General features: G+C 38.1%; 1 protein-coding gene across 1 annotated transcript in view; it reads right to left on the minus strand.

The window, feature by feature from the left end:
* The window catches only part of LOC115480665 (catenin delta-2-like), a 115,992-nt gene extending 99,721 nt beyond the window's left edge, over positions 1 to 16,271 (minus strand). Inside the window, exon 1 of the mRNA XM_030219533.1 lies at positions 16,049 to 16,271. Coding sequence (XP_030075393.1) covers positions 16,049 to 16,271 — 223 coding nt within the window. The remainder of the gene's footprint in view (positions 1 to 16,048) is intronic.
* Between the last annotated feature and the right edge of the window lie 684 nt (positions 16,272 to 16,955).

Consider the following 16,955-nt stretch of genomic DNA (forward strand, 5'->3'; position numbering starts at 1 on the left):
GCAGAGCGGGCAGAGGAACATAGGTAGCGGATTCTAGAGGTCAGCCAAGGCTGGGGTTTGGTACATTTTACAGAACGGGGAATGGGAGGAGCGAGAGTATCCAGAGCAGAGGAGAGAATAGTATTACAGGAAAAGACAGCCTCATTGACAGACTTGGATAACATAGTAGTAGAGAAGAGATTTGAAACACTGGAGGACAGAGTAGAAGAGTCAATAGCCTGAAGATTCCTAAATGTATTGGTTAAGATTGGATGGGACTGGGGAGGAGGGTGTTTAAGTGTGAAAGTTATCAGATGATGGTCAGAGAAGGGAAGAGTTGAGGCACAGAAACTGGAGAGTGAGCAGTTTGAGAAGAGGATAAGATCAAGACAGTGGCCATTCTGGTGAGTGGGGGCAGTGGAGCACAGTTAAAGATTGAAAGAGGATGTTAAAGCAAGAAACTGAGAAGCATAAGAGTCAGAGGGATCATTAGCATAAATGTTAAAATCCCCAAGAATGAGGGAAGGAGATGAAGGTTTAAGAAAGAAGGAAAGCCAAGCATCAAAGTCAGTGAGAAAGGAAGAAAGGGACTTATTAGGGGGTCGATAAATGACTGCTAATTGGAGAAGCAGAGGAGCAAATAGATGTATGGAGTGGACTTCGAAGGAAGAAAAACAGTGAGACTGAGGTAGAAGAAGAGGTTGAAATCTACAAGAGGGTGAAAGTATGAGGAAAGACTGAAGAGGTTAGGGCTCTTCAACTTGGAAAAAAGACAATGAGGAGAGATATGATTGAGGTCTATAAAATCTTGAGTGGTGTAGAACGAGTAGAAGTAAATCAATTTTTTACTCTTTCCAAAAGTACAAAGACAGGAAGTTACATGGAAATACTTTTAAAATGAATAGGAGGAAATACCTTTTCACTCAACAAATAGTTAAGCTCTGGAACTTTTTGCTGGAGGATGTGGTAATGGCGGTTAGCGTATCTGGGTTTAAAAAAAAGGTTTGGACAGATTCCTGGAGGAAAAGTCCATAGTCTGCTATTGAGACAGACATGGGAAGCAACTGCTTGCCCTGGGATTTGTAGTATGGAGTGTTGCCACAATTCGGGTTTCTGCCTGGTACTTGTGACCTGGTTTGGCCACTGTTTGGAAAACAGGATACTGGGCTAGATGGACCACTGGTCTGACCCAGTATGGCTATTTAACTTAATTATTGAACATCTCTATTTACTAAAATAAAATAACATGCAATGACTAGAACACTTGTACGGAAAAAGAAAATTGGACAAAGGATGACTGCCAGGTCTGAAGATCAAACTGATTTCCACAAGTTTATTTTGCATATCTTATAAGAAAATGCTAATTTTCTTAATCTAATCATTCTTAAATTGAGTCCTTGAGACCCCCAGACTGGTTTGTGTATCAGGATAGCCATAATGGGCGAAATTCTATATATGGCGATTGATAATTAATACGTCTAAATTTTCTGGAATATGCCTAATATTCCACGAGGTTTATACAATACAGTGAGCACCATTCGCATAACTAAATTTAGTCACTGGCAGTTATGTCAAGTAAAAAACTTGGTGTAAATGCTGACGCTTAAATAAGGCGCGGAACAGGTGTATTCTATAACAATGTGCATAGATTCTAGAAATGCCCATGCCACGCCCCCTTTTCAACTGCGTGACTTAGAATTTACACACAGTACGTTATAGAATACGATTAGACAGTTGTGCATGCAAATACTAATTAATGCCAATTAGTGTCAATAATTGCTTATTAAGTGGCAATTATTGGCATTGATTAGCTTAAGTTGAATGCACAAATCCAGAATACAACTGGATTTGCACGCATAGCTTAAGTAGAATCCAGGGGAATATACTTGACTTATCAGTGGGTTCCATATCAGTTTTCATTTGCATGCTTCTGTTTCCAATTTGTGATCACAAATTCTCTATTTGTGGCAGATCTGTCTGTGGATGAGATCATCATGGTTTAAAGGCACACACTCTTTAGACCCATATGGCTTAAAAAGTTAGAGATTACCAATTAACTGGGTAGAAGTTAAGGATCAAATCCCTACAGATCTATGGTCAGAAATTGGATTTATGTCGACTTAAAGATTATAAGCAACAATAGTATTATGTTTTACATTGATTATTATGAAATATTTTAAAAATGTTTTATATTTAATCAGCATGTACAATTTTACAATCCAAGCATTCCAAACTTGAAAGAAATCCAGCAATAAATCAGAAGGAAAGAAAAAAAAACCCTTAATGAACATATCAGTAATAAGAACTTAAAACTCCAAGTCCAATATAAGGGGGTGGGAGGGGGAGGGCCAAGTATACCTTTGCTACATCTACTAAAAGGAGGGAGTATTATTCAAAACTTACAGGTAGAGAGAGAGCTGATCCTAAATAGACCTTTAGGATTGTACATGATATATTGAATGTAGATTCAATGGTTAAACCAGAGAATTTTATGTTAACTTCCTCCAATATTTTAGCAGTTTTTTAAAGGAGAAAGTTTTATATCTGAGATCACAACTGTCGTTTTCAGATATTTCAGATTTTACTCAAGAGGTAAAGATTGCAGGAGACAGAGTTTGGAGTACTTTTAGAAGCATGGATATTAAGATAGCCAAGCAAATGTTCACTCGATATGCTAAGCCCATTTGTTTGGACATTTGTCTTTCTGGTTTGATGTGAGAAGAAATCCACCAAAAGACGGAGAACTCAAAACGCCCCATGGTAAACAACAGTACAAGAATGAAAGTGGGAGGGCGACCAAGGATACCAAAGACTGGAAGATGTGTGTTGATAAAGAAGTTTGTTGAAGTATAGAGACTCGACACAACGTTGTGTTTCGGCCGTTAGGCCTGCATCAGGAGTCTATAAAAATGTATATATACAATAAAAATTAAAAACAAGTCAACTACAAAGTAATATACAAATAAATTGCATACATATACACAGATGTAGGAAAACATAATAAAATGTATATAGAACATAATAAAATGTATATAAGTGTATATGGAGATAAAGCTTAACTATATTTGTAATGAGGTTGACAAATAAATATTAAAATATAACTTGAAATGCATGTAAAACAAAATTTATATTACCATCCTAATTTAAACACAAACACATACATTTAAAAAAATACAACAAAAAATATATGTTAAAAATGCATAATAAAATATATATGCGTGTATATGAAGATAAAACATAACTATATTTTAATTCTCTTAAACTAAATGTAATAAGGATGACAAATAAAATATTATAATATATACTCATTTTAAGATATATTATAATATTTATTTCTCAACCTCACTACAAATATAGTTAAGCTTTATCTCCATGTATATAAGTGTATATTTTATTATGTTTTCCTACATCTGTCTATATGTATGCAATTTATTTGTATATGAAAATGACTCCCCCTAGTTTTTATGTTGTATTGTCAGAGTGGATAAACTACCGTTTAACTAAGGGGCAGTTTCCAGAAGGTGGAGGTGATATTGTGCTTACCCTCAATCCAAAAGATGTGAAAGGGACTCTACAGGAGGTAACAAATTTTATACCAGTGGCATCATTTCCACTGTTTACTAAGAGTAAGGAGAGTTGGGTTATGGAACAGTTGGGAAGATTATTTGACTAAATTTAATATATTGCATTATTCACAATCAGGGTTTCATAAAACTTGCAATACTGAAACTATTTTGGAGGCACTGATAACACAAGGTAGGCAACTATTGAGTCAAGGGCAAAATCCAATAATAATCCATATTTGATTTATCTAATGGCTTTGACTTGGTGGACCATATGGTTTTATTGTATTTACTGGATAGTTGTGGACTTACAGATGTAGTATTTAATTGGTTTAAGGTTTTTTTTTAATGAGATAGAACTCATAGAGTTAAGATGCAGGGCATTATATCGGATGTTTGGGTGCCTGAATGTCAGGTGCCACAGGGATCTCCCCTGTTGCTGCTGCTGTTTTAATGTTTTGTTACAGTCTTTAGGGAGAATGCTTGAATAGTTGAAAGTGTTTTTTAAAAATATTTATGCAGATGAAATTACTATCTTGTTGCCGGCTTCTGCAGATTACAAATATACCTTAGATAGGATTCTAGAATGTTTTTGTGCCAGAGTTGGGCAATAGATTCTCGATTAAAACTAAATCAGAAAAAAAACAAATTTTTTATGGTTGGGATCCCCTAGAGATATTCAGGGAAGGGTACATTTTTCCATTGTCAATATGCAGTTTAAATTTGATTTTTGTTACAAGGGTTTTTGGAGTAGAGGTGGACAGTCAATTGACTATGGTTAATCAGATAAATAAGGTGGTGAAGCTGTCTTTCTTGTTATTGAAAAAGTTAAGATCTGTACGGAAGTTCTTTGAACTTGAAGTTTTTCGATTAATAGTGCAATCATTGTTTCTCTCAAAGATGGATTATTGCAACATTGTTTATACAGGCTACACAAAATCATTAATGAAAAGGTTGCAAACAGTACAGAATTTAGCAATTAGGGTTATTTTCTCCTTGAAAAGGGAGGAATCTGTTATACCCTTGTTTTTTTTTAAATAAATTGCATTGGTTACCAGTTATTGCAAGATCTCATTTTAATGTATGCACACTAGTCTTTCGGTGTGTGCAGGGAAATCTGCTATTCTATTTGGTGTTTTTTTTTCCTTTCTGGGTTGACAGGTGTTAAGAGGTCAGGTTTCCTACAGTTTCCATCAATTAAGCTGGTTAAGTACTCTAGATAACTTTCTGCTTCGATTTCTTATCAGGCTGCCTCTTTGTGGAATTCTCTTCCAGCGACTATTCGCTCGATTTCTAATTATTTGATGTTTCGTAAGCAACTCAAAGAAGTGTTATTTGAGCAAAGTGTAGATTAATTATACTCTTAACCTGTTATGTTGTTCTATATTTCCCAGCTAAATGTGTTGGTTCTCGTGATGCGAAAGGAACTATAGAGGATGTTGTGGAATATAAGACAAATGTAATGTATGAAAAAATACAAAGTGAGCATTTCATAAAAGGTAAAGTTAAGGAAATAAGCCCATTGTCCCAATAAGGGTTGTGTGTGTGGTGGGGGGGATGGTATAACATCTGTGTAAACACATAAACCGGTTTACCCTGATCCAGCTCTATGGGAATCCAAAACTTTATGCAATTGAATTGGATCAAAAAAGCCATACTGTATATTCTGATATTGACACATGCATGTACAAGGAAAAAAGCAACAAAAAAGCAGCACCAAGTGCCAAGGCCTCCCAGCACATAATAAAAAAAACTCCTGAGAGAACCTACAGAGGTCAGGAAATATCCATACCTTCTGTCCAAGAAACAGAGTATCTTTTGTGAAAAAAAAAAGGCGAAGGATCTGGTCCATGTCTGATGGAAATAAAAAGGACACAAGAAGCGTAGCTCTATTAAGTTCTTCAGTAATAAATTATTCCAAGCTGTCTACAGAGATATTTCTTGGAAATGCTATAATCCCTTCTCCTTGAATCTTCCTTCCAGCAGATAAAAAAAAAAGATCTATTAATAGGAAGCTTGCTTTCCTGTTGGATCTCCCACACCTCTTGCAGATATTTCTTAAAAATATCTACCATTTTAAGCATAGGCACCTTAGGAAAGTTAATTATTCTTAAATTCAAGGCCCATAATCAATTTCCCATGGCTTCCTGTTTCCTATGCACCAAGGGGGGAATTCTATAAATGGCACTCAAAAATCGGAACCAACTACTATTCTATAAAGGGCCCTCCAAATTAAACACTCTTTATAGAATAGTGCATAGAACTGATTCTCACACCTAAAGTTGTGCACTGGTACTTACACCTGCTGAAACCTGTTGTAAATGCCAGCACCCAACTCAAGGCATTTTGATGTGCAAATGACCCTAATTCTATAAAACTCAAAACACTGCCTTTTGAGTTACATGCTATGGGATTTAGATGCATGTAGGTAGATGCGTGCACTAATCCAAATTTTTGTACCAATTAAGTGCAATTATTGATTGTTAAGGCCTATTAATTCATACTTGATGGAAAGCAATAAGCACAAATGCTCATAGTCTACGTTAAAAAGTTCAGGATTTGCAAACTTGGATATCGTTGCTTTTACAAAGACATGGTTCAATGATCCCCATGAATTGGACGAGACCATACCAGGCTATAATGTTTTCAAGAAGGATAGGGAGGGCCAAAAAAATGGAGAAGTAGCACGGTATGTGAAAAAGAATTATCAGAGTGGCTGAAATGCAGAGAACCTGGGGAAAAGAAGCAGAAATATGAATCGTCCTGGAAAGAGAAGATAGAACCTGTATTTAAACGGGTGTTAACTACAGACATCCAGCACAAATGGAGAAGCTGGACAAGGATCTGATCAAAGATATCTTGGGATGAAAGAGGATGTGTTGTTGCTGGGAGATTTCAACTTGCTTGATGTGGATTGGAACGTCTCATTGGCAGAACTGGAAAGAAGCAGAGAGATTGTGGATGCCTGTCAAAGTGCTTTGCTCAGATAAATGGTGACAGAATCTAGTCCTCACAAATGGTGGAAGTGTTTCCAATGTCTGGGTGGGTGTCCACCTAGGCAATAGTGATTGTCACATTGTATGGTTTGATATAAGAGCATAAGCGGAGTGCATACGCACAAAACTCAAAGAACTGCCCATCCGTGCTGAACTTTCTTTCAAGGAGTTTAAAACAGCTTTAAAATCTTGGTTGTTTTGGCCCTATGTAAGACTTCACCACACCCTGCCACCACTGTTCCTACAATGTCTTTTCCTTGAGAACAACTCTTCCTTTGTCCTCTCCCCCCCCCCTTTCATTTCCCTTTGTTTGATTGTCTTCTCTTGTTTTGACTGTGTGGTTTGAACCTTTCCTGTCAGCACTGTAGTTCTTTTCTGACTTGACTTTGTTTTTAGATTGTGTACCGCTGTGATCTGCAAGTTAGCTAATGGTGGTATAACAAATCTGAATAAACTATAACTGTAAGGAGGAATAACTGAAGAAAGAGCTGATGGCATGGGTAGGCATAGGAGAAGTGGAAGGGCAGTGGTTCAAGCTGAAAGTTACTATAAATATGGCAACAGATCTTTAAACAAGGAAAGTAAACAAAAACAAGAGAAACAGGAAGTCTATATGGTTCACCAAACAAATGGTTGAAAAAATAAGGACAAAAGAGGCTGTGTTTAAGTACGCAGCTGTGGAATGCACTGCCACTTAACCTAAAAACAATTTACGAACTAATTAACTTTCGTAAATCTCTGAAGACCTACCTCTTCAACAAGGCATACCACAATGATCAATAATTGCAATCGTAACGTATCACCACTTTACCTTATATTCTGAATTGTTTTCTTCCAAGATTTGTTTGCTTAATTGTTTAATTCTATTATGTCATCTATGTTCTCTATGTAACACCAATTGTTATCTCTCACTCTGGAATGGCAACTGCCATAGCGGAGCATTGTAAGCCACATTGAGCCTGCAAATAGGTGGGAAAATGTGGGATACAAATGCAACAAATAAATAAATACAGAAGAACGCACCAAGAGGATCACGGAAAACATCACCGGATTAAACTCAAAGAAGTGAAGATGGAAATACAGTTAGCAAAAATGCAGTGGAAAAAATGTCTAATGTAAAAGGAGGTGAAAAGCAGGGGCGGCCCAAAACAAGATGCCGCCTGAGGCAGGGCTGAGATGCTGTGCCCCCTTGGGCCAAGTTCTTGCATCTCACCCCTTTCTTTCTCCACCTCCTTCCCTGAGTTTACTTTCTTTTTCCATTTTTCAAAAGCCGACGGTGGCAGCGATTGCCATACACTGCCCTGCTGCTGGAACCGGCCTCTTCTCTATTGCGGCCACCTCTGAGGAAACAAAAAGTTACATCAGAGAGGTGGGCCGCAGTACAGAGAACAGGAGGGTGCTGGCAACAGGGCAGCATATGGAAATCACTGCTGCTGCTACATTTTACAATATGTAAGAAAAAGAAGTAAACTCAGAGAATGGGGTGGAGGAATGAAGGTGGGAGATGCCGCTCCTGGAAGAGTGCAACCTGAGGCTCCCACCTCAGTTGGCCTAATGGTCCAGCAGCCCCTGGTGACAAGACCTTTTCATACTGGGGAAAGGAGAAAGGCTAGGAATTGAACTGTAAGAGTGAAATATGCTGAGAACAGCTATGTGGAGAGTTATAAGGATAAAGTAAACATGCTAACAAATACTTCTCTTCAGTGTTCATGGAGGACAATTCTGGAGAAGGACCAAGGTTGGCTGAGAATGGAGTGGATATTGCATCACTCATGGAAGAAAGTGTTTATAGACATCTTGAAAATCTGAAAGCGGACAAAGCTATGGGGCTGTTTGGGATACATCCCAGGATACTGAGGAAGCTTAGAAAAATCCTGGAGGGACCACTTACAGATTTTTTTAAATAGATCTTTAATGATGGGAGACGAGTAGATGTAGTTCCTCTTCACAAAAATGGAGACAGGGAAGAAGTGTGAAACTACAGGCCACTGAGCTTCACATTGGTGGTAGAAAAAATAATGGAATTGCTGATGAAAAAGAAGATAGATAACTTTCTAGAATCCAACAGGTTGCAGGATCTGAGGCAACACAGTTTTCCCAAAGGAAAATCCTGCCATTTCTTTGACTGGGTAACCAAAGAACTGGATAAAGGACATAAGCTAGATGTAATCTACTTGGATTTCAGCAAAGCCTTTGATACGGTTCCTCACAGAAGACTCATGAACAAGCTGAGAGGACTGAATTTAGGACCCAAAATGGTGACCTAGATTGGAAACTGGTTGACCGACCTGCAACAGAAGGTGATGGTTAATGGAATTCGATCAGAGGAAATGAAGGTGAGTAGTGGAGTGTCTCAGTGGTTGGTACTGGGGTCAATTCTGTTTAATATATTTGTGAGAGCCATTACTGAAGGGTCAGAACGAAAAGCTTGTCTTTTTGCGGATGACACGAAGATTGCAAATAGAGTGGATACCCTGGAGCGAATAGAAACCATGAGAAGAGATCTCCAAAAATCAGAAGAATGGTCCAAGGTCTGTCAGTTAAATTTAATGCACAGAAGTGCAGAGTGATGCATGTGGAGTGCAGAAATCCAAAGGAGATGTACCAAATAGAAGATGAGAGACTGATAAGCACAGCTGAGGAGAGGGACCTTGAGATGATGGCGTTTGAGGATCTCAAGGTGACAAAGCATGTGACAAGGTGGTGGCCTTGGCCATAAGGATGCTGGGATGCATAGAGAACGGTATAGCCAGAAGAAGAAAGAAGGTGTTGATGCTCCTGTACAAGTTGTTGGTGAGGCCCCACTTTGATTATTGCTTTCACTTTTGGAGGTCTATCTTGCTAAGGGCATAAAATGAGTTGAAGCGTGTCAGAAAAAAGCAACAAAAAAGGTATGGAGCTTGTGCCACAAGATGTATGAGGAGAGACTTGATGACCTGAAGATGTATACACTGGAGGAATGGAGAGACAAAGGCAATATGATACAGGCATTCAGTTATTTGAAAGGTATTGCTCTATAAACAAATCTTTTACAGAGATGAGAAGATAACATAAATTTAAGTTGCAGGGGTGCTGACGCAGGAATAACGCCAGGAAGTACTTTTTCACAAAGAGGGTGGTAGATACTTGAAATGTCCACCCATGGGAGGTGACAGAGTTGAAAACGATAACAAAATTCACAAATGTATGGGACAATCATAAAGTAATCCTGTATAGAAAGAATGGAACCAAACAAGACGGCAACTTCAGTATTTGGGAAGCAAGGCTAGTGTCAGGCAGACTTTTACAGTCTGTGTCCTGATAGTGGCTGGACAGATTTGGGTGGACTGGAGTGGAGTCTCGTTGACAGTTTTAGCAGTTGGAGAACAAAGCCAGTGCTGGACGGACTTCTATAGTCTGTGCCCTGAAAATGGCAAGGATGTATCAAGATCAACTATAAATATGTATTATTTCCCATCATCTATTATGATATGGGAGTCCCGAATGCCTTATTCTGTGCTGAGTTTAGGTGTATGATGACTAGAGTAGGTAGTCTGAGTCTGACCTGAGGCAATGGAGGGTTAAGTGACTTGCCCAAGATCACGAGAAGCTGCAGTGGGATTTGAACTGCCCCTCCCTGATTATCAGCCCTATGGTTCTAACCATTAGCAACTCCTCCACTCCTATGAACAGGCTGGCTCCTGGGAGGTAGATGCATGACTCCCTGTCATTACATCTGGAGTCTTATCGTCACTTAGTAAGAAATTAAAGGCTTTGCTTTGTAGCCATACTTTTGAAATTGATTGACTTAAGGATAGGAGTGAGTCCACTTACAAACCTTTGTGGCTATCTATTTGATTGGAATTTTGTTTGTTTTGCTTGCCTTTATTATAATTTTTATTCTTAGTTGTAACCTGCCAGATTCAAGCTAGCTTGCGCTGGCAGGTTTACAAAGTATATGAACTGCATAAATATATGCCCAAAATTATTGGCATTGACATTAAAAATGGATTATGTAAAATCATAAAGCCAACGTAATTTTTCCTCTTTTTTTCTTCAATGTAAAAAAGACATGATCACAGTAACTGAGGACACATCAGGGAGGCAGTTGTTCCTTGCCTCCAGCTGTGATTGTTTTTGAGGCTGTTTTTCATTTACTGCAGTATGAAAACTCTGTATTGCTGTTCACTTCGGTTTAAATAAAACCTTTGAATAATGGAAGCTCTTCAAATTATAACAGAAGAATTATTAACAGTATGACACTGCCTATCTGGATTAACCTAAATGAATATACAAAGCAGCCAATATCCAGCCCATGGGAGGCAGGCTGGCTAAGTGCCACGATTCAGCGTTCAGCCCAAATATTCAATGTCAGGATGTTTCCGGTGACTGGCATTGAATATCCTTTTTTTTGGTCGGCTTAAACTTAACCGGCCAAGTTAATATTCAACACTGGCCGGTTATGTTCATAGTGGCCAAAGATAGGACTATTTAGGAGGTCCGATTGGCTGCTAAACTTAGCCAGTGAAGCACTAAATATTCACGGCTAGGCAGTTATATCGCAAAACAGAGCAAGTTAGCCGCCATGCGCTAATATTCAACAGAGATAACCGGCTATCCCACGCTGAATATTAGCACTTAACCAGCTAAGTGCTATTTAATCAGCCAGGAGCCATTCCTGGCTGGTTTAAATAGTGCTGAATATCATCCAGAAAGTTATCATGTACTATTTAAATATTTTCACACAAATACAATTACAGCAAACTTTATAGTTTAGTATTTCTGGAATATACATTTATTTACCTGCCAACTCAGCTGTTAAGATTAGATTGTTACTAACTTCCAAGGCGTGAAGGGAGAAGGAATAATTATGATTAATTTCAAATTGCAGTCAAATGAGCTAAGGAACACTGGGGCTCATTTTCAAAAGAAAAAAAACATCTAAAAGTTGGACACAGGCAAGACTATTCCAAATTCTTGAACTCTGGAATGCAAAAGAGCGCTCCCAAACAGCTTTCAACCTCATCTTCTTCATAGCTGAACTATCCGGAGTCAGATTCTTTGAACTCTTCAGATAATTTTTTGATCCTGGAAATGATATTAAATGTCCTACCATAACAGAATTCTTACAATAAATGCACTTATAAATTTCACATATGATCTTAAATTGAACACGAGATTCCAGTCATAATCAAACAATAAAGAACAAACTTTGTGAAATTTTCTGAACCAAAATCCAATCAGGCTGCTGAATTTTGAAGAAGCTGAAGCAGAGACAACTGCTTTTTAGTTACACCACAATATAACGAATTACAATAATTGAGGTAGTGTAGTTTGTGCAATTATTCGAAATCCTGTAGAACTTAAAAAGTCTGAATCACTCAAAGTTTTCTCAAGTGAACGAAAAATTTCCTTACTAGAGTATTAATCTGATCTTCATAACTAAGTCTGGACTCCAAGATAACTCTTAACACACTTGATTTAGAATCAATCTTTAAGGATACAGCTGAAGAGACATTTATTATTTCTGATGAAATTTTCCGATAATCTCCAAACCACACAAGCTTAGTCTTTTGTATATTAAGCTTAAGATAATTTGTAGATACCCATTCCTCCACTATCGTTATGTATTGTTTGTGCAATGTAAAAGTACTTTTTAAAGTTTTGGCATAAAATAAATATATCATCAGCATACGATAGTGAGAATATATTTAGAGAATGCAAATAATCTCTTAAATGGCTCTTGTAAACATCAATGAGCTGTGGTGACAATGGAGATCCCAGAGGGACTACACAACTCGACTTTGAGCCTGCAGATGTCCTCCCATTTTCCAGAACACTATAATATCTTGTACTCAAAAAGGATGAGAACCATTCCTCCAAACACCATTTCACTCAATCTAAAATACAGCAAGTCGTGATAGACAACATCAAACACCGCTGATATATCAAATTGCAAGAAGACAACCTCTCTACTCATAGCTAAATAACACTTATTTCAGTTGTAAGTACTATAAGAATGGTTTTAATACTATGCATAGAATGAAATCCATGCTGAGATGAATGTAAATATTCAGATTCTTCTAGAAAAGATAAAATTTGTAAATTCACTACAAATTCCAAATGTTTTGCTAACCATGGAATACTTGCAACAGGTCTAAAATTTTCTACCTGAGTAAGATCTCCATCCAAATTTTTGGGTATAGGAGTTAATGCAATTGAAGCTTTTTCACTAGGATAAATACCTTCTTTTAGGACATTATTAACAAAAGCAGTAAGCCATAGCAAAGTAGCTGGTGGAGCTGACGGTAGGTATAAAGATGCACAGACATCAAGGGCATTACCTTTCTTAGCAACTCTTCCAATAATTATCTCAACCATTTCAGAAGTCAAGTCAGAAAATTCTTTCCTGGACATTTTTCAGCCATAATGGAAGAAAATGAAAATGTCCATGACTAAAACTAAGACTTTTTGAGCTAGACCTGCTTTAACATTGACTAAGCCACAAAAAAGTACCCTAAATGACAAGATGACCATTGGAGGAATGAAGGAATGACCACCCCTTACTCCCCCACTGGTCATTGACCCCTTCTCACCCCCGAAAGATATAAAAGAAACAGTATATATTAGCCTCTATGACAGCCTCAAATATTATAAGCCAGTCCTATCACAGCAGCAAGCAGGTCCCTGGAGTAGCCTAGTGGTCGATGCAGTGCACTATGGAGAAGGAGACCCAGGCCCAGAATCCACTCTGTTACACTTGAGGTGGAGTGTGATCCCTCCAAAACCCATCAAAAACCTATTATACCCACATATATCATGGAGTCCTGGGCAACAACATTCAAACTGAAACTCAATAAAGAAAAAACTCACAAACAATCAGGATATATTGCCCAGAATGTAGTGATTATCTGTGTAGTCAGAAAAACGCTGTGGGTACAAAAAACAGCGTTTTTCTGACTACATGGATAATCACTACGTTCTGGGCAATATAACCTGATTGTTTGGTTATCTCCAAATTTCCATGAATATATTTATAAGAATTTTCTGACCCCTGATGCAGGCTTTTGTACGCCGAAACACGGCCCGTGTCAGGTCATTTTCAGAATAAAAAGGATGACATTTATCACCATCCTGAAGGCCCAGTGTTGCTTGTTTTCTGTTTCTGTTTGTATTTGTATGCTGTTTTACCCTCTCTTTTGTGACAATGTTATGTAAACAGCATTCTCTTTTTTCACCTGATATAATCTGGAGCTTCTTATAGCTCACTTATGACTATTTTTTTGGTCTGTGCAAGATGACTATGCCAATGCATTGGTACTGGGGTGGAATGATGAACTGCAAAAAGGTAGCTCTGAGACAAAATAAGGGAATGTGTGTGATAACTGCTTTACTATTTCAGAAATGCACCTTACGGAAGCTTGAGAAGAAATAGTCAAATGCCTTTTGAAAATCCAGATACACAGTATTGACTGGCTCACCTATATCCACATGTTTATTCACCCCTTTAAAAGAAATACCTAAAAGTGGAGAAAGAATCAAGTATTCTGGGAGTTGTACTTGATTCTGCCCTTATATATGATTCTCAGATTCACAGTGTACTGAAATGATTTTACTACCATATGAGACAATTACATTTATTAGATCATTTTTCTCACAACCACATTTTACTTTAATAGTTCCGATCTTGCTGTTATCCCATCTGCATTATTTTAGCTCCCTGTTTATTGGTTTAAATATTTATTGGCCTAGTGGTTAGAGTGGTGGACTTTGGTCCTGGGGAACTGAGAAACTGAGTTTGATTCCCACTTCAGGCACAGGCAGCTCCTTGTGACTCTGGGCAAGTCACTTAACCCTCCATTGCCCATGTAAGCCGCATTGCGCCTGCCATAAATGGGAAAGCGCAGGGTACAAATGTAACAAAAAAAACTTCTTCTCAAATTACAATCAATTCAAAACAGGGAAGTACATTTAATTTTCCGATGAAAAATTTGATGGTGTGTCTTTATATTTTCAAAATCTTCATTGGCTTCATGTAAAGGTGCGAATTGGTTTTAAATCTGTTTGCATAATGTTTCAGATATTATATGGTAATACATCTATGTTGCTTATTCAAATGTTCCCTCATTTGTATTTTTTCTTCAAGGTTAAATGATCATTTTTTATTAAAATCTCTGTCCTTTAAAAGCATTTGCCTCAAACGTCAATTTGAGGCACTTTTTTCATACTGTGTGAATCCTATTTGGAATACTTCCTTTAAGGATTCATTCTGAAATGAACTATATGAATTTATGAAAAAAACTGAAGACTTTCTTGTTCAATAAGTTTAAGCTGTGTTATGGAGCTTATTTTATACTAGTGTAGCTCCTCATTTGTCTGAGTTGTTCTTTTATTAACCGCCCTGAACCTCTTGATGGGACTAGATTATTAGATTAGATTAGAAATGTAGTAGATTGGTAGGCAAGATTTCCCTTGACTAAATACATGTCGGATTTGTCTCATTAATCCATGCTTTTGAATATGCTCTGTAATTTTAGTCTCTACCATTTTGCTTGACACTGACATCAAGTTCACCGGTCTATAATCTCTTGGATCACCTCTGGAACCCTTTTTAAAAATTGGCAATACATTGGTCACCTTCAAATCTTCTAGTCCCATGCTTGATTTTAAAAATAAATTATATATTACTAACAATAGCTCTGCAAGCTCATTTTTCAATTCTGTCAGTACTCTGTTTGAAGCTGGAAGACTAGGCTATAAAGTCCTTAAAGACTAAGGGCTCTTTTTACCAAGCTTTGGTAAAAGGGGGCCACAGTGGTGACAGCGGGCAGGTTTGCCGCATGCTGAGATCCTCTTTTACTGCAGCGGGTACAAGATTTTTGTTTCAAATAGCTATGCACTAAGTCAGCACATTGGTGCATGGCCATTTACTCCTGAAGCCCTCACCGCCACGCTAACCTGGTGGTAACCAGGTAAGCCCCCGGCACTAGAAAAATAAAGTTCTTAGTGCCATTGCCACAGTAGCCCTTCTGCGGTTTGATATAAGGCCCCCTAAGTAAGGTATATGGACTAAAAAGAATGAGAAAAGGCTTTATGTGGATTACAAAATTTGTTCTATTGGAGTTTTGCTTTGGTAAAAAAAAAAGGTACGAAAATCTGAACTGGCTCATTTTAGAATCCTGGATTGAACTCGGTGCGCAGTGAATGTCAGTACACTTGGAACTATGCCAGAGTGCTTGCTGAGAGGTGGACCTGGATGCCACAATGTGTTGTATGTAATTTTTGAGTTGCTCATTTAACATGAATATGTTTGATTGTTACTCACCTAGAAACATGGTGATTTGGTGGGAGATCAAAACTTTAAATAAATGATAAGAATACATTTGCAACAATAACAGCCATGAGTTATTTGGGATATGTGCACAGAGGAATGGTGCAGGTTTTGCCCATTCTTGGCAGAATAGCTCAAATTAAAGTTGGCTGGGGACCACCTGTGAACTGCAGTCTTCATGTCCTCCCATTTTTTTCTACTGGATTCCAGTCTGGTCTTTGACTCAAGGATATACACTTTCTTCTTGATGAACCCTGCTATTGTTGCTTTTGCTTTGTCCTTAGGATCACTATCCTGCTGAAAGGGGAAGCTTCTCTCAGATAACAGGTCTATGGAAAACCAGAACCAATTTTCCTCTAGGATCTTCTTGGACTTTGAACTATCTATCTCTCTCTGGATCTTGACAAGTCTCCCTGACTCCATGGTTACAAAGGAGCCCCACAACCACTGCATTTTTACTAGCAAAAAAGGTGCTGGTACTCAAATGCTAGGCCACCCTTCAGGAGTGGGGTGATCACTGAGGGACCCACCCCATAATAGCCAGGCTCCCTGCAACCAGTCACAGAATCTATGACAAGACTGAATTGGTGTGTAGAGCCTGAGCGGTCCATGGGTCAATTTTAGCAGATAATAGAAAAGGTGCCGGTACTCAGTACCCCCAAGTACCCCCTCAAAAAAGCCCTGCCCACAACATAATGCTGACATCACTACGCTTTACTGTAGGGATGGTATTTTAAACAGGGTGCTGTGCTGGTTGTATTACATGACACATGTTGCTTAGCACTGAGATCAATAGCTCCACTTCAGTTTCATCAGACTGTATTTGGGGGAGGGAGGAATTACAGTGCCCGCAGTCACAGTGGTGGAATAAATTTTAACATATCAAACTGTTAAGACATTTGGACAGCTAGACATTTTCCCATGCAGAAGTGCAATAAAAAGAATCAAGTACTATTACATTCCAGTACTGTTGAATATGATTAGCATTTAAATAATGCCAATTTAATTGGATGAAGGTTATTTTAAAACCTCTTCCTTTTTTGGACTCATCAGTTTCCTCCTATTGATTTGGGTTTCCAGCTCAGCTGGAACCAGGACTGGGAACTG

The sequence above is a fragment of the Microcaecilia unicolor genome, chromosome 1 (assembly GCF_901765095.1).
Source record: "Microcaecilia unicolor chromosome 1, aMicUni1.1, whole genome shotgun sequence".
NCBI classification, from domain to species: domain Eukaryota; kingdom Metazoa; phylum Chordata; class Amphibia; order Gymnophiona; family Siphonopidae; genus Microcaecilia; species Microcaecilia unicolor.